At 40.2% G+C, this 25,123-nt stretch overlaps 1 protein-coding gene and 1 long non-coding RNA gene across 7 annotated transcripts in view; one reads left to right on the top strand and one right to left on the bottom strand.

Moving 5' to 3' along the window:
• LOC124073370 overlaps positions 1 to 25,123 on the bottom strand; it is a 152,639-nt gene that overhangs the window by 83,845 nt on the left and 43,671 nt on the right. The gene's annotated exons all lie outside the window — the stretch shown is intronic.
• pou4f2 (POU class 4 homeobox 2) lies at positions 9,487 to 11,115 on the top strand. Of its 2 annotated transcripts, XM_046415537.1 has the most exons (3): positions 9,493 to 9,563; positions 9,675 to 9,730; positions 10,026 to 11,115. In XM_046415537.1, the coding sequence occupies exons 1-3, from the start codon at positions 9,493 to 9,495 to the stop codon at positions 10,985 to 10,987; spliced, it is 1,089 nt and encodes a 362-aa protein (XP_046271493.1). In that variant the 3' UTR covers positions 10,988 to 11,115. The 2 variants fall into 2 exon arrangements, with proteins under 2 accessions (XP_046271492.1, XP_046271493.1); XM_046415536.1 differs by having other exon boundaries at positions 9,487 to 9,726; positions 10,055 to 11,115.

Below are 25,123 nucleotides of genomic sequence, written 5' to 3'. Positions count from 1 at the left end.
ATGTCGTTTATACTCCAGTGTCATATCTGGCAAAAAATGTATTAAGTCTGCATTTGTTTTTACTGACTAATGCAGTTTTGTTGTTCTTCAAATTCTGCAGCTATGAATTTTTTCAGTCACATTCATAATGCCTTTGCCTTGAGCTTTGTTAGCTCTAAAGGAGTTAAATATGACTCCGTCTCAAAGGTTGCGTCTGACAATCCGTCATACAAAACACTTGTTTAGAGGTCAAAGGAAAGAATGCTGCATAAGCACTGGCTTAGTGGAAGAGGAAAAAAAAAAAGACATGATGTGACAATCTGAACCTTATTCACAGGATTGATTGAGGTATCGTGTCTTCTCCCTTTTTTCTCTTGGCGTTTCCATTTGTGAATACAAAGCTGCGGTGACCCATAAATATTACATGGTGTGGAGATGCAAAGCAGGAATTAATGACTGGGGTGCGTGTGTGTGTGTGTGTGAGAGAGAGAGAGAGAGAGAGAGAGAGAGAGAGAGAGAGAGTGTATGGCAGGTCCCTATGGGATTGTGCTTAGACAGGCGGGCATGGTGAGGGTGTGGTCTCTTGCTCGCTGTCTCTCTCTCTCCCTCACACACACACACACACACACACACACACACACAGTGTAGTCGGTAATTTCTTTTTTTGTTTTTTGGGTTTTTTTACTCCTCATGTCGACGGGGCTACATGATTTTTGGCTGGTGTGCTAACCTGCCTGTCACTAACTCTGTGGTTGCCCACCGTTTCAGCTCACTGCTTTCAGTCTTTCACAAAAAGAGGACTTGAGATTCAGAAGAACTAAATGCTGCTAAACTGATCGTCCGGCCAATCAGTTACTAACAGAATTAACAGAATTTTCTGATAAATCTTAAATTGAATTGATAAAAAAAAGAGATAGCAAACTTTTGTTGTAAATCAGTGTAAGGAGAATATCTTAAAAATAATTAAGAGGTTAACTGATAATGAAAAAAAATGAGCTGATGGGACTCTAAAGTATTTATTACTACATTAACACTGGACAAACCTTCTGACATCTGTCTCGAAAGCAACTTTGTCTCACGCTTTCTCAGAGCTGAATTAGCTGATTAGTCGATTGATTGATTGACTTGTAGCAACTATTTTGATAATTACTTTATCCATTAAGTCATTCTCATATAAAAACACCAAACATTGTCTGGTTCCAGTTTCTCAATTATGAGGATTTGCTTTGTTTTCTTTATTCATGCTAAATAAGCACATGATACAGGCTCAGGTTGTGGCCCGAGCTCCGATTGCATACCGCATTTCAAACATTGCCATGAAACATACCTAACATGTGATCGGGGCACTCTGAGGTAACGACAAAGTAGTTATTTGAGGTTACAAGAAATAAAATGACAAGAAGAAAGGTACAAAGAAAAAGTGAGTGAGAGAGAGAGTGACTGAGATCAGCTTTTCCTCTCTGCTTAGCATGATGAATCGGTTAAGGAGGGGCCACTTGACACCTGTCACCTAACCAGCCAGGCGCAATTACCTCCAGGGGGAGGACGGGGGACTTGCTCGGGAGTTGTGCATAGCTCCCAGTGAAATAGATGAGCGTTTGAAGATCATTAGTGTTACAGGCCCTGTCTTCGTGGCCCTGTCCAACCTCCTGAATGGCTTGCTTTGATCACCGCGCTGCGTTTTTGTCAATAGTATGGGCACACCGCATCAATTATAAAAGTTATACACACAAAGTCAGCAGGTAAAACGCCACACTCAATTTCTGTTTCGGCCACAGATGGGGCAGCTGATTGCAGGTAATGAGCGACATCATCGCTCTGCAGCCAATAATGCGCGGTGGCCGAGCTCCTGTGTTGCTATCATGTTCATCCCAATGGCAGAACGGTAATCGAGTGTTTCAAACGCAACAAGGAGATAAATAAATTCAGTGTGACGCTATTTAGAAAGAACTTAGTCTTGTCTAAATGTGCATTAAGAGTGAGAAATTAGAAAGAATCACTTTTGTCATGTGAATTATCTGTATGTTAGAATTTTAGGCTTTATTGGTTGGCCATACTTTCATAGCTTGACAGTGTGAGGCAGGGAAATCTGACAAAGTGTAAATAATCCCAGGCTGTTAAAGAGGAGCTTACACTGGTAATGTCTGTAAGCCTTTAAATAAAATATTATATACTGAAAATGTGGTGTTGTGATAAATAATAAATACTTTATATTTTCCTTATATAGGTTGAACTCTTCAAAAATATCTGCAAACATCAAATTTACTTGATCGAACTTCAGCAAAAATGGATATTTTGAAAGATTATGCATTAATTTAAGAAAACCCCTCATGTATTTTGAAGGACAGTTCAAGATCAACAGTATAGAAGACTTCCCAGATCACAAACATTCAGATGTCGCACAGCGCTCAAATGCAGCGGCATGCCCTCTTAAGTATTGTGTTTGGCAGTGCACTGCAGTGTTTTCACCGAAGAAAAATGATCATTATAGCTGATGAGGCGAGGGGCTTCGAATGATGACAGCGTGACAGCAGTGAGCTTTTTAATTTGTCGGATCACATCGTGACATGCTCCATCACAGGATGGAGGAAATCTTTTCATTTGTGCAGAAGAAAGGGGGAAAGGAGGTCAATTAGCATCAACCATTAGACAACCCAGTGACAAGCAATATATTACGGTGTGGGACAGTCAAACTAATGAGAGAGGCAGCAGAAATGTTCATTCAGGTTGGAAAGAATTCTGCAATTATCCTGCAACATTAATCACTTGTATAGCAATTGACACGCATTCTCTATAGCCGCTTCAAGGTGTACCTCTCATATATATATATATATACTGTATATTCTGCCTTTATTACTACTGCATCTGTTGTCACGTGAGGTCATGTTTACTGAATGGGACATCTGTCATTTCAAACATTATCCTACAGAATAAACTCTACATCAGCTGCATGTGATATACAGTCATAACATCAGTTAAGACATACATTATAAAGATTCAAACTTAATCAGTCAAATCTAGAGGATATTTTATCCGATGTGTGAATGACCACATTGTTTTGAAATTCACACAGGCTTCCACCAATATGATCTTTGCCAAAAGTAGGACGAGAGAGAGGATCTCATTTTATCTGAAGAGACAATCTCAAAGCGATTTTCTTTTTCCCCCTTTGCCGGGCTTTATTTGACTGGCTGTCAGGTATAACGTGCCTCTCTCGATATTGATCTGAAGTACCTAAAGGTATGTGACATCATTATGAGCCTTGACCTTATCATCTGCTGCCCTGCAGCCTATAGGCAGGGCTGGGCCCAGAATCTAATGCCCCACACCACCACCATCACCCCCCAACCTCAAGCCCATAGGTTGGTACCTGGTGCGTAATAGGGAAATTGATGGTGGTGTTATTTGTTTTCCTGACCTCATGGCACACTTCACTCTCAAGACCTCTAATCAGTCATGGCCTGAGGTTGGCTTCACTAGCAGACCAAAGTAACAGAAATACTCTCTTTACGATATCTGCACTCGGCAATGACACTGACAGTTAGGTAATGATCATGTTATGGCAAATAAACTATGGTTCAGGTTAGGCAACTAAAACACTTGATTTGAGCTGAACTGGTCAATATTTTTAGATTAACAATGGGGCCAGCTGTGGCCTAGAGGTTGGAGAAGCGGCTTGCGATCGGAGGGTCGCCAGTTCGATTCCCCCACCGGACGGGCAGGAAAATTTGGGTGTGGTGGAGTGATTAATGCAAAAAATGCTCCCCACCTCCATTAGCCAGCTGACGTGCCCTTGAGCAAGGCACTTAAACCCCAGTTTTCTCCCCAGGTGCTTGATAGTGGCAGCCCACTGCTCCTGTGTGTTTCACTGCATGTAATTTACTGGGTGTTGCATGTGTGTTCAACTAAGAATGGGTTAAATGCAGAAGACAAATTCAGTGTGTGCATGTAAAAATTTGTATACTGCCAATAAAGCGATTCCTCTTAATTCTTCTTCTTAAATGGTTATGTATAACATGAAAGCCGACACTTGTAGTGATAGACAAACAGATTCCAACTCTACTGGTCGCCTCAAATCTATAGTGTCCTTTGTTTCCTTTCAGCTTTTTGTTTTGGTTTGACTTAACTGTTTTGGCTCACTCTCATCAGCACTGTTAGCTGCAAGCTATTTTCAGCCAAATACCTTTAAACCCATGGTTCACTCCCTGCCAAGAACAAAATAGCAGGCAGACAAAGCTAGAAACTAACTAACCACTAAGGAGCCCAAAATTTCCCTCAGGAGTTAATGGAGACCAAAACAGAGCTAAATGAAGAGGGAATGTTAGACTTACTGCTTGATTCCACTGCGACTCAGCCACCAGAGCTGCTAAGGGTCTTATTTTTGATGGATACCACGTCAAGCTGCATAGAGGCGACTGAGACTGACAGGAAGTGTGTCACTTCACTTCCTGGCAGGAAGAGAATCGGTATAGAGAATCTGGCCAACTTTCAAAACTGTCAGACAAACTACATAGTCTACTTACCAATGGTAGAAGTACAAAAATCAAGGAAAAATACTGAAACAACAAAATGTGAGTAAGTCAATGAAATCGGGCAGTCAAAACACTCCGCTTCTGAAACGCAGAACAGAACCACGTCACAGATCATGGAGCGTGAAGCAGCAGTGACCAGTGGAATCAAGCCGGTATATTTGTCTGGTCAGGCCGACGCAAAAAGGACTCTAAGTTCACGCTAATATTGCTTATGTGTGAACAGGCAGCTGGTTGCTAACTGGTTACGTCGATATTTTATTTATATGTAGTAAAGCTAACACACTGGCCCCTAGTGGCCGAAAAAAATCTACTAATGCAGCATTAAGATTAGGGAAAGATCAGAGTTAGGGTTATAAAAGGTGGAAAAATGCAGGACAGACGCATAAACTTCCTTTCTGCATGAAGGTGGGATGTAGTACGAGCAGCTCCACCGCCCCACCATACACGTCCACTTGAACACAACGCGCTATATGAACAGAATTACCAGGGTAACTGGACCAAGGTGGTTTAACACAGAGGTGCTTAAAGATTAAAATTTTATGAAGCAATTTAATGCTGGATATTATGACATAAAAAGGTGTGCTGTTTGATTATTGCATGTTCCAGACCTTTTCCAGTGTCCTTTTGTTATAGTTATTTTATCCCAAAAGAGACCTAATTGGCCATACGTCATGATAATCTCCCTCAAGATGAGAGTCTCAAACATTTCAGGTCTTATTATTAACTATTTGAGGAAATGTGGCTCTCACAACAGGTTACAAACAAACAAGCATCTTTGTATCAACCTGTAAAAAGTAATTAGACCATCTTGAGATGTTGATGTTTTTCTGTAAGCAAACTATGTGATCAAATACAAACCCATCTCACATGTTGTGTACCAGCTGAGCTGCAATTCATGTGCATTTTTTGAAACCTGTTTTATCATCTCAAGTGGTGAGCCACTTGTTCCTACTGAGAGCTACAGTACAGTGTGTGACATTTAGCAAATCCTGAAGGCTTCTACCTTTTGTTGTATGCATTTAAACAACACATTAAAGCCAGAATGTTCCTCGTGGAGCCAGTCACATTTCCCAGGTAAAGCAGATGAATAAATAAAGCACCGCAGTTAGTGGCTGAAACACCCCCTTCTTTTGTGTGATTTGCTGTTGCCTTGAGTTAGATCCTGATCTCTTTGTAGACCCTCTCCCGACAAGCATTGACCTTCTGCTCCGACATGTAAAGAGCTCCACGAGATCAGAAAAGGGAGGGGGAAGCTGTGAATAAAGGCATCACCACTGCGAGCAGCCAAGAGACTTCATCCACTTCACTCCACGCTCCCCTCTCCTCTGTCTCTCAGTGTAGCTTTATCTCTGTGTTCAGTCTAGGAGCTGAGATACCTTGTTGGCGGCACAAAGGAGCGGGTCTGTAATAAAAACAGCTGTCTCTGGTGGTCTCGGTGTAATTGGGATTGTTAACGTGGAGAGCTCCTGAGGGAGGCTGAGAAGAGTATGTCTTTGTGTAAAGCACACAGACACCTCTGCAGCACTGCTTGATTCGGATGTAAGTAAGAGAGTGAGGAGGAAAAAAAGCAAACAAGTCACCTGAGTTATATCAAGCTTCGCTGCATGCGCGCTCTCTCTCTATTTTACTTGGGCTTTACTTTTATATTTAGACGGCGCCGATTTATTTATATGTAGTAAAGCTCCTTGAAGTGAGAGAAATCTTTTCTTGCACAATTCTTCTGAGGGTTTATTGTTTTTAAAGGCAAGGGAAGACTGCACCTTCCACTGTTGAGGCAAGTCTTTTTTATCACAGTAATACTCCCTCCAATTACTGTATCGCATTGATGACACAAATTGAGGCCAAAAATATTTAAAACTGGAAGGGACTTTTGCTAACGACACCATTTTGAAGAAGTGAAAACAAAACTATCTCAGTCTCAAAGGTGTGGGACGATTCTCATTCGGAGGCCTCTTTATATATATATATATATATATATATATATATATATATATATATATATATATATATATATATATATATATTAAAATATTCTCTCATATATTAAAGCAATTCTTTAAACAGTCTGTTTGGCTTACCCAATAAAACAAGTTGAGGTTTCTCTTTGCTAACAAATATGTTTTAAAAAATTAAAGTGTATAAAGTGCTATAGCTCACATGTATGCAAATGCAAATTAAAGATTAAAAAAATAACAACAGAAAAATATATGTTATGCCATTATTTATGCCATTTTCTACATTAACCAGTAGAAGTCTGTGATTCTTAGTGAAACATACAGGATTGTCACGGCAGACCATTCAAATGTAATTCTGACATGCAGTACTGTCCTCCCTCAAATGTGAGAAGGCTGTTGGCATAGGAAGTAAAAAAAAAAAAAAAAAAAAAGCTGAGGTACATGAACACACTCACCAAAACTGTTGAAAATGTACTTCAAAGTCAATTGCTGGGGAGCAGCTCGGGCTGATTTATTTGACTTAAGATATACTATTTCTTTTTTTTTTGTGTGTGTGTGTGTGTGTGTTTCATTGTGGATGAAAATTTCATACACCAATTTAGAGGCGGTGAAATATAAATGATTCCTTTAAAGTTTCATCATAAATCAGTCTGTCGGTATATGTGAGCAGACACTGATTGCTCCTTGATGTCTCCTGAGCCTGATCTCTGTCTCCTGGTGTCTGGTGGAGGTGGCTCCAGCAGCGCCTGTTGTCCCGCTGGGGAGGCAACATATTTCTGCAGCTGTGTGGCTCTCTCTCTCTCTCTCTCTCTTGCAATGTAAAACTGCTATGCATCATCACAACACCATTCTTGTCGCAGCCGTGGGGACGTATTAAATGTCTATGTGCATCAAACCCAAAATATTTGGGGGGAGGGGGGGGGCATCAAGTCGCTCACAAAGACCCAACGCCTTCAGAAGAGCGCGTCTATCGGTGTGCTGTAACGTCGCTATAGCCTCGATTAAAAAAATAAAAACAAAACGCTTACAGACTTTCACTGAAGCGTTGGCCACATAGCCTGTGATTAGGATAACATCACGCTCAGTCGTCTCCAGTGACACCAGTGGAATCCAGTGCGGAGTCTTTAACGGTGGCGATTTATACGTACACATCCAAGGTGGTCACGGTTTCAAAGCACCGTTTGTCAAAGACACTGATCGTTTCTTCAGAATTGCTACAAGCTGTCACACCGTCTTGTGTGTGTGTGTGTGTGTGTGTGTGTGCGCAATGAGAGGTGTGTTATGAAAAATAAGAGCCTTACAGCAAAGGAAAACAAAGTCCAACAGGCATTGTTTTATTCCCACAATACCTTCTCACCTACAAGAGACTGAGAACAATTATCTCATCCTCTAGACGGGACCATATTAAACAAATTAGACAGTCCTTGTTAATTACAACGCAATGTTTTAATTACGTTACTGATGATGTGACTTAATTAGAGGGAAGATAAGATAATAGCCTGTTGTGACAAGTATAGATTTTTCCATTAAATAGTGCAAATTATTTTACAAATCCACTGCCATCGTCAGCCATTAAGTTAACTAACGCCGTTGCTGCATGGAAAACACCATGCATAAAATGACACACACACAAAAAAAATTCTGACAAAATTTGCTCATTTATTTCCGGTATTTTGTCCCCAAATGTTTCCAGGATTAATAAAATTATCAGAGAAACAAATTAGGAAAAAATGCTGGCGATATAAGAAACCTATCAGATATCTCCAACTTTGAAAGAGGCTTAAATATAACAATCTGAGCAATTTTAAATCCTCTTAGAATTTCCTTTCATTTTTAAATCAACTTTTCATTTGACCTTAGTTGTAACAATCAAATCGTAGTGATATATATTTGGCTTTTCGATAATAACTTTGGAGTGGAGCTGTCCGTGGTATTCATCAGACTCTATTTAAAATCTGTTTACAACAGGCCAGTGAACAACAAAATATTTTCAGATGCAATAAATCGGAATTTCAAAAAGTCTCTGAACTTCATAAGACTTGGTGGCGGTAACGAGGTGTTGGTGGCGGAAAGAAGTAGAGTCATTGGAAATAAATGCCTTGTCGCAGACTGCCCATGCGCAGAGTCCCCAGCGGCGGCGGTGGCGGCGGCGGTGGTGCGGCTAATGAAGAATAATAAATCATGAAAGGGTTTTTCAGGTACAGCTGAAAAGTGTGTGTGTGTGAGAGAGAGAGAGGGAGAGAGAGAGAGAGATGGAGAGTGGGAGGGGGGTGTGAAAGAGAGAGAGGGAGGGAGAGAGAGAGAGAGAGAGAGAGGCGGAGAGAGACTCAGTCTGCCCCTCGCCTCAGAGCAGAGGCAGTTCGGGTCCCCGCAGCATTCAACGTAGTCGACGAGGCACAGTACAGAGACTGTCACCGCCGCAACCTCTCACTTACGGTCATTTCAAGACGGAAGCTTAAAAAAAAAACAACAACAACAACACCAAAACAAACAAACAGGTCAACGAAAGCGGCAGCACTTTTAAACCTGAAGTATTTTGGAAATCCTAAGAGTCGGAAAGAAACTTTAATTTTTGTTTTTCTGGCGTCGTTTTATGAGGAGTTCCGCCAAAAAAAAAAAAAAAATATCCAAGGCAAAAAAAATTATATTCGTGTAAGACAAGGTGGAGACGGTTGAAGGAGGGGGAAAAAACTGAAAAGTTTTTTTTTTTCTTTTTTCTTTCCTTTTTTTTCCCAAGCACGCCAAAAGTCCACAAAGGAAAAACGTGTCGGTGGCGCTCAGTTGCATGGCTTGCTGGTGCCTGCGATATCTCATTTGCCAAAAAGACGAGACACCTCCATACCTCCGCAAGTAATAATAAATAGATGTGATAACTTCAGTGTTGGACGACCGTCTTCAGCCTACGGTTTATTCGACAGTGACTCGAGATTCCTGCGAAGCAATTGGACTTCAACTCCCGACGAGGAGGCGGAGTCTTAACTTATTAAAAGGAACTTGCCGAGGCTTGGACGCCCGCAAATATGATGATGATGTCTCTGAACAGCAAGCAGGCTTTTGCCATGGCCCACACCAGCTTGCCCGAACCCAAGTACTCGTTGCATTCCTCCTCATCCTCCACTCTGACTTCCAATGCACCCTCGTCCTCCTGCTCGTCCTCCCGACACAGCAGCACCATCATCAGCAGCAGCGGCGGCGGCGGCGGCGGCAGCAGCAGCAGCAGCTCGGAGGCGATGCGCAGAGCCTGTCTCCCAACCCCACCGGTACGTATTCTGCATAATCACTGCTTAAAGGCACATTTTGACAGCCCACTTTTTTTTTTTTTTTTTTTTTTTGCTTGATGTTTTTTTCATGTCTGCACAGCAAATCACCCAACACCTCCATATTTTTTTTTTCCTCTGCTGAACTTATGTATTCAGTCGGCTTTGCCTTTCGTATTAATTTTTATGACCTGGGATGTTGCATGTGTCTTGTTTTGTGTGCTCCTTTTTTAGGATTTCTTTTTTTCACATTCTGGAAATGTTTTAAACCGAGGAGTGGAGGGAGAATTCCCTGCTGACAGTTATGTGTGCATTCTATTTGCAATTGCAGAGCAATATATTCGGAGGCTTGGATGAGAGTTTGTTGGCCCGGGCAGAAGCTCTAGCGGCGGTGGATATAGTCTCGCAGACCAAGAGCCACCACCACCCTCCACATCACAGTCCCTTCAAGCCGGACGCAACCTACCACACCATGAACACTCTCCCCTGCACCTCGTCTTCCTCCTCCTCCTCCTCGGTGCCTATTTCTCATCCGTCCGCCTTGGCTGGCCACCACCATCACCACCACCATCACCACCACCACCAGCCTCACCAGGCACTGGAAGGGGACCTGCTGGACCACATCACCCCGGGACTGGCACTAGGAGCCATGGCAGGGCCGGATGGCTCGGTGGTTTCCACGCCTGCGCACCCTGCCCACATGGCGGGCATGAACCACATGCACCAGGCAGCCATCAACATGGCTCATGCCCACGGGCTACCACCGCACATGGGCATGAGCGACGTGGACGCCGATCCCAGGGACTTGGAAGCCTTCGCGGAGAGGTTTAAGCAGAGACGGATCAAACTCGGGGTTACCCAGGCGGATGTAGGGTCAGCTTTAGCCAGCCTGAAGATTCCTGGGGTGGGCTCCCTCAGCCAAAGCACCATCTGCCGATTCGAGTCCCTCACGCTCTCTCACAACAACATGATTGCTTTGAAGCCCATCCTGCAAGCGTGGCTAGAAGAAGCTGAGAAATCACACAGGGAGAAACTTAATAAACCCGAGTTGTTCAACGGCGCGGAGAAAAAGAGGAAGCGCACGTCGATAGCCGCACCGGAGAAGAGATCGTTGGAGGCCTATTTTGCAATTCAACCGCGTCCCTCCTCGGAGAAAATCGCTGCAATCGCAGAGAAGCTGGACCTCAAAAAGAACGTGGTGCGGGTCTGGTTTTGCAACCAGCGACAGAAACAGAAACGAATGAAATACTCTGCATGCGTCTAAGAAAAAAAAAAATCGCTTTAAACCAACATCCACGAAAAGACTCGGAACTGTTTAGAGACGATTTGTATCATATTTCCTATCTCACACCCCTCCCCCCTTTTTTTTTCCAATCATCGATGACTTTGTGCTTTGAAACTTCGAAAAATTCCTAAAATTGAACAATGACTGAAAAACTCGAGAACAACAACAACAACAACAAAAAACCCAACAAAACAAACAAACCCACAGTCACGTGTTTTACTCGCTGAGCGGGGAGATGTGGAGTCAAGTAAAGCATCGTTTGACAGAGCAAGTAAGAACACTGTTTCCACACTTACTATGCTTCACCCTTTTTAATGTCAACGCAGTGTGACTTGCAGGACTCGATATGCTTTAATTTTTACTTACGATTAATTTCAAATGAGAACTATAGTTTGCATTAGCGGAAATACCCTCCCATTTCCCCACCTTCCTGTACCCTAACGAAAACTGTGCTGTTATTCAGGCTACATACAGCGGAGATATAGTTTAACTCAAAGCATTTGGTTGGTGACTATTGGTGTTGATATATATATTTTATGGCTTATAGGATAAGCTCCATTTTCCCTGCGAGTTCATGACAATGCAGTCTAACATTTATTCAGGGTCCATGAGGGGGATTAAGAGGACAACACACCACTTGTTCTTGGAAGCTAATATTAAATTACTGCCAAATAACCCTCTGTAAATGAATGATTTGCTCGTCACACACTTCATTTTTGTGTCTAAACGTGTAATTAATTCCACTTATTTTTGTTACCATGTGTGATCAAAGTCAGGGATCTGTTTTTAAGATGCCCGGGGTTTGGACTTAAGGTAGGGCTGTTTCATGATTAGGCCTCAGTATGTGCGGATATCCAAATAGTGACTCACTTGTGAGGATTTCACAGAATTTCGCGATTTAAAGAAAAAAAAAATATGATTTCTGTGCCGGCTGCAATAAGTTTACAATCCAGCGTGGGCCGGCATCTTATGAACTATTTATTGAGTGAGGTCATGTTTACTTCATTATATATTTATTGGGATTCCCCCCACCCCACCCTTCCTCCTCCTCCTCCTCCTCCTCCTCGTTTTTGCTTGAGAAAATCAAATTCTGACAGCAAGTTAAGCGTGTTGCTCTGGTTTAAAGGGAAACGACTGTGAAATATACAGTCACAAAATTTAATTTACGATTTCTAACATTTGAGATGGTACAATCGAGATATATATGAGATAGTATTCTCTTTTTAAATTATTTTATGTATGTTTTCTGCTATTTATTTGTATAAATATACGCGCATCATTATGAAGTCGTTGCTTGTTAAAAAAAAATCACCTTGTTTAAGTAATGTTTTTTTCTTGAAGAGAAAAGAAACCGCTTCATGGAAGTATACGTGTACAATGTAAATATTTCATTGGAACCAGTCGATGCACATAAATATATCCGTACAGGTTTTTGCTGTATTGCTGTTTTAGCTGAGGTAACTTATTTCTGTAATGTATGTTGCTTTGGGTTCCTGGTTAAATAATTCTATTAATTTATTACATCCATGTAATTTTAATTTATTTAATTATTGAACTGCAATATGTGTTTCATTAAAGAAAAAAAAAAACTTTAACATTTAATCGGACGTTTTCCATGACTACGCTGTGTAATGTGGCTCATCCAGCCATATTAATATTCTTTTATTTATGCACCTACTTATTTATTGATGAGGAGGATGGAAACGGTTTAGCTGTGGGCTGCACAGCTTTTAAAATACATTTTGGGGATTCTTTAAGCTTATTTGACTACAAATATTGTCTTTCTTTGGTTATTTTTTTAAAGGTAAGGTGGCTTTACCGATACTTAAAAAAAAAAAGAAAGTGTCAGGTTTGATCTTAGTGTCAGGTCATAGTGCCCATGAGCAAGACATCCTTACCAACCCCACCACTGCTGTCCTTCTGTCTGGGTTATGAAAAAGATGAATAACCGAATGTAAGAAGATGTAAATGGATCTAGAAATTTGCTTTTTTTTTGTTTAACGCCATCCTCCCCTAGGCCTCCTCATCATTAGCCTACAGGAGCCCCTTCTTCTTCTTCTTCTTCTTCTTCTTGGCTCCATCAGTGTTAAAGACACACGTGGCCCCCCTCCGCTGACTTGCTGCCAGCTTATGCGGCTCACTGTTGCCTTACCTGAGAGCAAATGCTAATATTCTATTAGAGTCTAATCAGGGGGTCTATGGAGAGCTGGATGGGTCCCTGGAGCGCAGACTTGCCAGATGTCAACCCGCCAGAAAAACAGCTCGCCTGCCAAGCGTGCCCGTCTCTATTTAAATACACACTCCAACATGCTTCGTTCGTGCATGCGGGAACAGAGACTTTGATGCAAAAACCTTTGGTTCGAAGTTATGGTTAGATATGAAAAGGAGAAGGAGGGTTTTGTTTTTTTGTTTTTTTTTAATTTTTTGAAAAAGAGGGAGCATTTTGAATGTCATGTCCATGGCAGGGTTGCTGTTTGTGGGCTTCAGGGCTGGCTGGCTTGTGGTGCGCTGAGCAAGCGTTTCAGCACCATGGACAGATACACCTGAGAGGCTGCATGAGCCTAACATTAGCATTTCTGAAAGCTGTCCTCCTCCTTAACACTGATTATTTACAGCACCTGGAATACATTTGCATAGGATTATTATTATTATTATTAAATTTTTGTTTTGTTTTGATAATTTCAATTTGATTATAAGGGTAATTTTTTTACTGAGAAAGTGATTTTGTAATAGTTGCAGTTTAAGAAAAAAAATTACATTTAGTCATTTTCAATCAAAATTCACATAAAAAAAAGAAAAAAAATGTGTCAAATGTTTTTTTTAAACTGTAAAAATATTATCACACACCTCCAGGCTTTCCTAAACATGTCGCAAAAAAATCTATTTGGTTTTTATTAAAATGTATAATATATTGATAAAATTAATATTTATGCATTTAATAACATTAAATTTAATATGAAAAACAACGACTTCATAACACTGATCCATAAACCAAACATGTTCACCCGCCATCCTCGTGACAAATTAAGAGTATCAAAACGACCCTTATTAATGAGACAGCGATGATGGTTCATCAATTAAAAGATGCTCCTGGTGAGTGCTTCTAATTTCCCCTAAATGAGCCATTCACTTAATACGTTAATAAGAGCGAATTATTAAATTACACATCGAATTATGAAAACCAGATAATTATGAAGAGCGAGTTAAGTAGTCATTAGCTATCCCTGTTAATTACCGCTGGTCAGGGAGGGCTGCCGAGTGAGTGTCTCATCGGGAATTGAAATTAACTTTATGCAGTGAGCTGCTGCTGCTGCTGCTGCTGCTTTGACAAGCTGTGAGCTGTGCGCACACACACACACACACACACACACACACACACACACGCAGACAGACAGACAGACACAGAAAGGCGGACACGCAGGCGACCTCTCAACCAGACTGCTGCTTTCACTTTCACATATTGGGAGAAAATCGATCAGGATTCTTTGATAGCGAATCAATTTGGCCCCAACACCGAACACACACACACACACACACAAACAGGAGGGCGGGGGGCGCAAAAGGCCTCAGCAGCACAATGCAGAAAATCGAAGGTTTATATATATATATGTATGTATGTATGTATGTATGTATATATATATTCACTACTATGTGTGTGAACAGTTCACCTTAAAGCCACAGACACATGTGCTCACATCACGCTGCGTGCGTGTCCTTTCCGCACACTGAATCGTGCATATACAGAAAGACACTGTGGGAGCTTTCTACAAAACGAAAAGGGCAGCGCTGTTTCCTTTTGTTATAATTACGCCCTCTGTTTTATTTTTCTCTTTCCCCTGAACACCCCCCCCCCTTTCACAGGGATACTGATGAAAATTTAATGAGGCCAGGGACTGTCGGAGCTCCGCCTGGGGACCTGAGAGTAGAATATTTTAACTGTACATTTACGCCAAGTGTCTGCCTTCAAAGACGCGACTGCTCTCGAATTAGACGAACTGCGAGCCATAAAGTGAACGCCGCATACGGCTGCACACTGCATAACCCTTTATTTATCATCTGCTGGCCCCTTTTGCGCCGCCAAAATATTGTGCAGCATCCGTCAGATGGCTGCTTGGATGTTAAGCAGGCGATGGCCATTTGATATTGTCGCCAATCAGTTGTTGTTGATGCAATATTAATCAGCCATCAATAGTCATTAGTTTGTTAAGTGTTTTCCAGAAACTAATCGATGGAGCAACACTGGATGGCTAGAAGGATTTTGGTGGGATACTTTTTTGATCCAGGATGGCACGCAAAGGAGGGGAAACCACACTGTATCTGCCAATGAAACGGCTCCATCTCTCTCTCTCTCTCTCTCTCTCTCGACCTCATGTAAACGCACGCGCACACACGTACCAAACACGCACGCACGCATGCACGCGCTCACAAACAGACGACGTGATGCCAGTGGTGGGCACACTATTTTTTTTTTGCTCAAACAAAGTATCTTCAATTTTACCAAGAAAAAAAAATATTTTAAAATCCTCTCCTTTTTAAGCTGATTGAACACGACCGTTACAGAAGCCACACGGCCTGTTGCCGTGTTGTTTATCACATAATAAGCCTTATGATCAACACATGACTGAAGTTGGAGTCTGAACAGCAAAAAAAAAAAAGAATAAATAAATAAAAGTTTGGTGATTGGTGATTCTGAAGCTGCGATATCGATTTCAGACACGACGCACTTTTACAGAAAATTGAAATTTCGCTTATTTCAACCAGCTGAAAGATTTCCCCCTGTACAATATGATGCAAAAATAAAACTTGTTAAATGCGTTTAAGGAAAAAAATATATATAGTTTCAGCAAACGGCCTGCAGATCTGCAGCAAACGCTGGACACCGTTCAGACATGCGCAGACAAGAATTTGTCCCTTATTAAAAATGTATGACATCTTTATTTTCATTTTGAATTTTTAAATTTATGATCACAATTTTTTTTTTTTAATGCACCAAATAAAAAGGTCTTCAGGTGATTATTCGCACTGTGTCAAATTAAACATTTAAGAAACCAATAAATTATGATGTACCCAAAATTTGAAATTTTTATCATGTATGTGAAAAATAATAATAAAAAAAAATCTCTTAATTTGATGCCACTGGAAACGTCCACAGCCTTCATAACTAAAATAGCTCAGGGGCGTGATTAAAGGGTGAGCGCTGAGAGGCCACAGTCACCCCGACATGTGGCTGCCACCAAAATAATGATTTGAATGCATAACCAAGTTTCTACCTTTTCCCCAGAGATTCTTCATTTATTTTACACATTTTACAACAGAATCATAGAGTTTAGACCCAGAATTATAATTTGTGATTTTTCTTCTTTAATTGTTCTTTATTGTCCAGTTCTTGCAATTTTGTGGATTGTGCTTTTAAACTTTAAATCCAAATGAATATTCAAATGCTGTTGCCTGAGGGGGATTTCTCGTCTACACCCAAGCTAGACTGTTGCAATACAGCTAACTCCAACAAGGCGAACGTGCTTTAGAATTTATCACAATCAGATCATGTGTGTTCAGTAAATTTAGCAATTTGAGTTCCAGTGCAGCAAATTAACATTTACGTAATAGAAGTTGATTTTTGTACATCTTAGAATAAAACTGACCTCTCGTCTGCCAGCCGCCAATATTGTTTGTCGCTTGCAATACCTTTTCTTACAGCTAGGGGAGTGTGAGAAGCACCAGTTGGGGGAAAATAAATATGTAAATAAATAAATAAATCTTATTGCACTGTTACACCACATGCATCTAATCAAAAGGAAAACATGCCCTTCAAGGTTAAAATGACAGCCTGTGAAAATAAAGAATTAAGTCAGATGACACGTTCATGCTTTTCAGATGGATGAACAAGAAGGTCGACTGAGTTCATAAAAGTGACCAACACTTTTGCGTAACTGATTTTAAATCTTTTTGTAAACTTTTTTGCGCTCTCTATTCTTACTGTAGCTTAATTGATATAAACCATTTTAAATCAGCGCCTGCATTAATTATTCAGAAAGGGTAAGGGGATCAACTTCACCAGAATTTACACATGAGAACCAAATGCTCATCACAATAAAATAAAAACTCGAAATAACTCGAGCAATTTAATCACATAATTCCCTGCTTTTTAAACCACAAAACATTTCTTAGTCATGACAGCAGTAGATGCAATGAAGCATTTTGACTGATAAACAGTATTCTCTGAAATTTATGATTGAAAAAGTTTTAATAATTTGTAGGATCATCTGAATAAAATCACAAATCACAAAACCACACGGCGCTTTAAAGCCAAAGCCTGCAGTGTCACAAAAAGTTGAGCAAAAAATAAGATAAAGCATGAAGTTAAAACATAAATCCTCCAGTTGTGTGGTTAAATTAATGGTGTTTTACAAATGATACAACGTGCATTATGAATTTCTTGGTACAAAATGCATAACGCGCTCTATTTCTCTCTGTTATTATGTTTGTGAATACTATGTCAAAATGTTTATGTTAAAGACTACGGTCTAAGAGTCTAAGATACCGATGAAGCATCCTGTTAACAGCAATATAACATATTCAGTCACTCAGACAGCATGTTCAGTCTGAATGCAAACTATTTCTAACTATGTACAAGGTGGATCAAATTGGTGGATCAGCGCTGTGTGTAGAAATTACATGCAGGCAGATGGCAGGACCTTTGACACCACACCGGCACATCCTAATCTGTGGATTCCTCATAATGCGTTTGATGAATATATAAGCTATTAACTAAATGTGTTCATCATTTAATTTGGTCACACCATGTGTACTCAGTTATATATCATGACCTAATGTGTAAATTGACGGCATCAAAGTGCCTTCAGCCATGAAATATTTAACAACAGTGGATGGGTGTACACGTTTATGAACAGCTTGGTCTTCTCTCTGAATTCCCTTTTCACCTGATCTTCCCCCTTGCAACCATCAGGCGTCAGACTCCTTCTCAGAGGCTGTTTTGGTGTTCCAAATGAGTAAGTTGTAGACCTCGTAGATATTGGACCTTAATGAGAAGGTGGTAGAGCTGTCTAGTGGATGTGTGTTCATTGGGCTTTGACAGCCGTGCTCTGTTGCAGATCTATTAATCATAGCCACAAGGAGTGCTGGTCTCTCTCTCCTCTCTCTCACCCACTCACTCTCTCGGTTTTCAGTTTATACAGAACAGAATCATTTACATAAAGTCCTTAAGGCAAATAACTGTTGGGGGCTCTAATTTATATCTGATCGAAAATTAGCCGTCATTATGCGCACCATTAGCTGCGTCTTTAATGTGCTTCTAAGCACCATTTGTCAAGCAGCTTGTTAATATCCTTCAAGTCTTTAAAGTTGGGAGCTCATTAAAGACGGCTGTGCCTGCTCTTGATGCCATTTCATAAAATTCTGTGGGAAGGGACAGAACATTTTAAAGTTTTTATTTATTTATTTATTGCAATGATATTGTCCCAAAAAAAAAAAAAGAAAGAAAGAAAATGTACTATATGTGCATCCTGTTCAGTTTGAGTATGATTAGAAACTGAAAGACAAAACTGACAGATTTAGAGTGGGGGGTGGGGCAGCTTTCAAATTACAAACTCTCAAAAATTTGGAAAAAACTCTCAGTTGACTAAAGTTTACTCAAACATTCGCTTACAATATCGTGACATCACCAGAAACACTTGTAAAACTAGTTATTATCAGGCAAACCAGTTCTGCTTTGACTGTGCAACACTCTGAAGTAAAAACAAACTGTTTGGAAAAGCACATATCAGATCAGGCAAATGAACCCCCGCATGTAAACCCTGTAGTGGGAAGTTGTCTTGTCCACAGCCCATAACAGGAGACCCTCACAGGTCTAATCTTTGCCTATGGGTAATGGGAGTTATGCTGCTTTATTATTGGTTAAAACTCTGGTGTCCTTAGCCTTTTTTTTTCCTCCAGTATAACAGATTCCTCCAGGCTAAAGCAATAAAGAGAGTAATTAGAATGCTAAAGACAGATGTAAATAAAGGGAATGAGACAGTGGTGAGGGATGAGGCGTCTAGGTCACACACTCTCATCAAAAACCCAGTTGGTAGCAAATGACACAACGTTCAGTGCCAGAGGCCTGGGGCTACGACTGCAAACCAGAGGACATAATGGACTAAATTATGGCCTCAATGGCTATGCATCTCATAGCACCAATGAGGACACACACACACACGCGCTCACACAATTTCAAACCCCAAACACAGATCTACTGTACGATCGAATTAAGTCTATCTGAAGCATTACATAATATATGCACATAATACAGCATACCATATCAAAACAACATGCTATATGAATAGCATGTGACTCAGTAGTCACACCTCCATAGAAGCAACTGTTAACTTACTGCATTTTGGTCCTCACTCATAATCCATTGAGGTTAATGTTTATGTCCAGTTTAGAGCAGTACAATTTGTAAAATCCTGATTTTATTTTGTGGTAGTCTAAAGTTTTCATGGTTTTGTTTATCGAAATGCAATTTTGAAAATAAAAATGAGGAAAAGAAGATGAATCTTACTGGACCAGTTTCATACTGGCTTAATAAGAGGAGCCGTGTCAGAGTGTGCAGCGGCAGAGCCCAGCAAACATCAACACTAAACACTATACACTGGAGATTACATGCATGAAGAGGGGGTTGGGCTAATTAAAATATTTGCATTATTAAAAATACATTAACTGCTAGAATGCCATCATATTTAACAACACGAGACAAATTAATAAAGGCAACTTTTAGTAAAGAAATTAATCCTTCGTTACACTGGGCTTCCAGGGCAATTCCAGTGAGACACAAGTATCAGGTCAGCAAAGCAGTGAGAGCACTGAACGTCCATATAAATAATTATTTAAATAAAACAGCGACCTGTATCAGGTGTGGCGACTGTCGTGTCTTGGAGATGATTACAGAAAGGAACAAAGGGGCAGTGATGTGAACTCATCAAGGTGTTCAAAGGAAAAATAAAACCAAATCTCTAGTCGATGTGTACTCTACAGAGTTTTACAATACAGAAAATGAGGCTACAGAGGACAAAAATCACATACACTCAGTATCCCATTAATCTGTTTTACGCACTTTTCGCCTTGTTAATGAGACCCTCTATAAGTTTCCCAGGCTTCCCACACACGGTGCTTTATGTCTGTTCATCTCGCTTTTATGTTCCTCAGTTTGTGTGAGCCACAAATCACTACACTGCACTATGCACATTATGCAAATAAGCATACTGTACATGGATGTGGTGTCGTGTGGGATATCAGTGTTACAGATTTATGATATGCTTTGTTAATAACAGATGGCTGTAATTGTTATTAACTCGGCCTTGACAGCTTTTTTTTGTCTCTTGCTGGTGTGCATCACAATTTTATCACAGGTTTATACTTTCAGATTTTAAAGTTTTAAATATGGCTTTCGGTGCTTGGAACACAGTGGATGTTACAGATAAAATCTTCATGGTGCAATCATTACATATAGATAAATACATTTATCAACATATTGATGTATGTCATGGTAAGTTTTTTGGAAATTCTTTATCAGACAAAATAGCTAGATCTATTTTTGGCTAATCCAATTTGTTGTATCTTATCGAATTGATGAGAAAATATCTAATAATTGCTCAATGACTTGCAACGCTGCCACAACCAGCAATATTAAATGGAAGTCTCAGTATGACTGAAACATCTGTCCGAAACACCTCTGACGTCTAGGAAACAAACTACAGTCAGGTATCACCTGCACCACTGCTATGGATTTACAACAATAGAAAAATGTACAACAGTATGTTTTTAAGCAGCTGTTTCCATGTAGGCAGATGCATATGGAGGAGAAAATCTATGTTATGCACAGAAAGAGAAACGAAATGATAAAACAAAAGTAAAACACAAAGGGGTGCAGAATACTAATATGGCATCATAAACATACACAACCAACCCTGTCCACCTAAAATCACACAGTATTTCACCTTGTCTCCAGCCTTTTCCAGTACTCAAACTGTAAATGTAGCATTTCTGACAGCACTTGAAAGCAGCTTTTAATGGCCTTGTCTTGGGTACAGATTGCTAGCTGCCAATCATGCTGGAAATGAGCCATCATACATACTTCAGCCAGACATTCCCATCTAAGAGAAAAAAAGCCACAGTCTTTACATAAATATAGAGTAACCGTAGAAAGAAAGACATCCCTTCATTTTATTAAATTTAAATATAATAAGTCTCAAAAATGTACCACAATATCTTTTAGAAAAGCTCAGCATATTTCTTCTTGACCATCCAGCCAACACTGTAGGCAGTATGTCACGAAATGAGAGGCATATAGCATTTTCATTGCCAATGACAAAAGTTACATGATCTTGCCATGCAAATACTTTGTCAGAAATAATGTCTCAGCAAAGAAAGTTGATGCCACCCGCTATATTAGATTACACTGTGCTGTTGAAATGTGTGCTTCGGAGGTGCCTTTGCAAAAGGTTGATTACCTTGGATATATTTCACCTGCCGCTCTGGGCTATTATTGCTTGAGATACAGACTATATTCAGAACCCTGATGGAGCGATCCTGAATGGTCAACGTCCCTGGTAAAACCATATAAGGTGATTCAATGCGAACATAAAGAAATGTTAATGATCATCAAAGACCTTTATGTTGGATGGCTTTCCTTCCAGTTACTCTCTTTCGCACTCTCTGCTGTCCTTTTTATTCTTTCGTTTGAGAACACCAAAAGCATGAGCTTGTATTTTGCGAACATTTTGGGGAAAATAATAAATATGATATTGATTAAAAGAAGAAGACTCATGGCTAAAAAATTATCCTGTTGCTGAAAACTAAGACATGTTCCACCAGCACGTTTCTTTAAAACGTCTAATATTGACAGTGAGCTTTGCCGCGGACATGTCTGCATATCTCAGAGGCTGTGTTGTGAAATGTGGGAGACAGACATAGTTTTTGACCTCTATATAGCAGTGTGGAAGGACCTCAACAGCTGTAAACAACACTGCAATCAGTGTCCCATCTGCTCCCATGTCCCACTTGTGTGGATGCCTTTTTGCCATTTCTTTCACCCTCTGCCAAGTGGCTGCCTCAGGACATCTAACCCAGAGAAAAGAGCTCATTTACCCAAGGAGGAAAGAAGCAAACTAGATTTCTGAGTGTATGTTTGCTAACAGGAAAACTTGGTCGTGGCAGAGTTTAACAGCAGCGGTGTTTTACAAAAGTTCATCAAATTGCACTAAAATGTAATTTCTATGATGAATTAATGTGAAAATGATCGCGGTCAACCCAGCCAACAAGCTATCAAAGCAGTTTTAACGTGTTGATTTAACCTCCTTTAACCCTGTTCAGGCTAATGATGCTTCACAGAGATTATGTGAAGTGAGTGCTCAAGCTACATCCACCGCAAAGGTAAGTGGCATCACTCCTGTTTTGTATAAGCAACGAAAGTCCTCTCTGTGAATCACCAAATTTACCGTCACTGATCACACCTCCCTATTTTGTTTGTTTGAGTGCCAATGGTTTCAAACTATTCCGCTGATCTATACTTGATGAAGGAAATTCACAAAGAAGCACAGCAATGAGCTGGCAAAGACGGTGAAGAAGAAAACTGCTTATCAGCAAGCATGGATGTGCAATGTAAGAAAAAAAAAAAATTAAATTTCCAAATGTTATGTGAGGAAGGAAATACATTCATTGAATTCCCTTCCAAGTGAACATGAACATGGCTGTCCTATAGTCCTATTGACATCTTTAAGTTCATAGTTCAATAGTTTTATACATACACACACACACACATATATATATATATATATATGTGTATATATATGTATATATGTTTTTCCCCTGTTTTTTCATTTAACAGCACTTGACAAGAACAATATCAAGACAGATAATAAGCAAAGGAACAGGTTAAGCCAGTTGTTGCTGAATAAATGGGTTTTGTCCTTTCAATTAAGTAAGATTGAATTTAATTCATTTTTTTTTACGGCTGTTAAAATGGAGAGTGCGAATTGCTGCCCGGCTTAAAGTGCAGTGAGTAGGTGTGTAACGGTACACACAAGTCAAGGTTCAGTTCATATCGCACACATTGATGAAATTATCATAAACCCTGTGGGTGGTAATCCAGAATTGTTATTTGAGAATCCCATTCAGTACACTTTGTGGGTGATGATACAAAGTCTGAAATCAAAACTCTGAGTTTTGGGGTTGCTGATACAGTGAAGAAGTGTGACCATCAAAGTTCCTTATATCTATTGCCTTTTTTAATGTTGTCTTTTAGCTGATTTATTTGGAAAAGTAAAAGTCAATTACGATTTTTATTTTTCCAAAGAAAGTGGAGGATCATCGCTAAGTAGGTGCCCTAAGATGGCTACTCCTCTCTGTTTCCATGCTAGAAAAACAAATGGTTTATCATTGATAAGAAGCATAGTATCATGTCAGATTGGGCTTATGGCAAACACTAAGAAAATGGAAAATCTGGCAGTCTTTCAGCTTGCAAGATAGATTCTTCAGCTTTTATTTGATGTCATGTCATGTGGTGTTTTCTGCTCTGTTACATTTCCAAATGTAAGGTAATTACAGAGACCCATGCACAACAAGGTAGCTGTTGTTTCCGGCTTTTTAAACATTTCTCTGTTTTATATAGTCTCTGTTTAACATAATCCAATATGCTCCATCTGTAGATAAGCAAAGTTATTGGAAAAATTAATTGAAGAGGGGTTAACCGTTTGAAGCCGCTCTGAATGAGATATCACGATCCGTTTTGTATCAGAGCCACACTGTGTGGACCCATCCCATTTGCACCTGTTTATTCAAAGAGTGCATTATTGGCATTTGTGGTCAGATAGGAAAGTGTACAGCCAGCACTCAGCCCATACGGCTCCCTTGTACACATTAAGAGATCAAGCCTGTGACACTATGGTAACAGGCCTGTCCTCCTCCCTCACCTGCAGGCTGCTGGTGCCCTCAGTGAAAAGTTCAGTGGACTATGACTTAGTGATATCTCATTCATTACAGCCCTGGTATTGGGTGAACATTAACCATAGGTACCCAAATAAATTTGGCCCAAGTTAAAATAATGTGGAAGTCCCAGGCTTGGCTGAGCATCTCAGGTAATGGAACTGCAACACGCCATGTACTTCGAATGGTAAATATGTATAATGATGAAGGTGATCCAGAATACATGCTGCCCTTGTCAGCCTGGTGCAGAGAGGTCATTGTGCCTCAATCAATCCGTGCTTTTCTGTTCTCCAAATAATTGCCTTATGTTTCTATAATGAAAGTGTAACATCTTTACTTTTATTCAGGGGTGGGCTAAGGCAAACTTTGTATTCTGTATGCACAATTCATGTATAAATATGCCCCTCACCAGAGCCCTGTGTGTTATGTGATTTGAGTGGGGGTCAGAGCCACTTGTATTCCTGTGGGTGGGATTGTGGAGATTTGATTGGAGCATTATCCCTACACGAGGGCCCTCCAGAACTCCTATCTGTTGTTCCCCCTACTCATTTACTTTATCAGTGCACTGCTGTAATATACATAATTCAGACAACCGGGGAATGTCTTTGGGCTCCGAACCACCTGCTGGCTTTTATTAGCTAATTAATGGTGATTTATCAGAGCTGCTAATTTGAGTGGGGCCGCTTGCCTTCAGGAGTCTCAGAACACCGTATGAATTCTGATGGTAATTATGCTTATTTGATGGGCAGTTTGCTAAAACAAAAAGTTCTGTCTTTTCTGCCCCACAGGGATGGAATTTCTGTTCTTACGAAAGACGACCTTGTGTGGATTTTTTTTTTCCCTGTCTCATTAAGGTCTCACACACAGTTCATTTTAATACTTAAATTCAAAACAGCTTTTTTACCTTTTTACCTGTAGATGTGTGTCCTTGGGAAGGTCTTTTTTGATGTCCGTGTGTTTCAAATATATTTACTGTTTAGTCACAATAAGTTCACCTAAGGGTTGAGACTAGATATTTGGGCAGCCAATATGCCCAAGATACTTCTCATTACACATTAAAAAAAAAATTCAAATATTGATGATATGTCTCAAATTTTAGTATTTGCTTGTTGTTAATACAGAGCCGACAGTGTT

This window comes from Scatophagus argus, chromosome 2 (assembly GCF_020382885.2).
Source record: "Scatophagus argus isolate fScaArg1 chromosome 2, fScaArg1.pri, whole genome shotgun sequence".
In the NCBI taxonomy this organism is placed as follows: domain Eukaryota; kingdom Metazoa; phylum Chordata; class Actinopteri; family Scatophagidae; genus Scatophagus; species Scatophagus argus.
The sequence above is the reverse complement of the archived record's forward strand: the minus strand, read 5'-3'. Positions and strand labels throughout refer to the sequence as shown.

What these genes read in the sequence shown, in the direction of transcription:
- pou4f2 (XM_046415536.1), top strand. Translation starts at nt 9,487, where the DNA reads ATGATGATGATGTCTCTGAACAGCAAGCAGGCTTTTGCCATGGCCCAC. An exon ending in CCTGTCTCCCAACCCCACCG is followed by an intron (nt 9,727 to 10,054) that starts GTACGTATTCTG and finishes TTGCAATTGCAG; the next exon opens with AGCAATATATTCGGAGGCTT.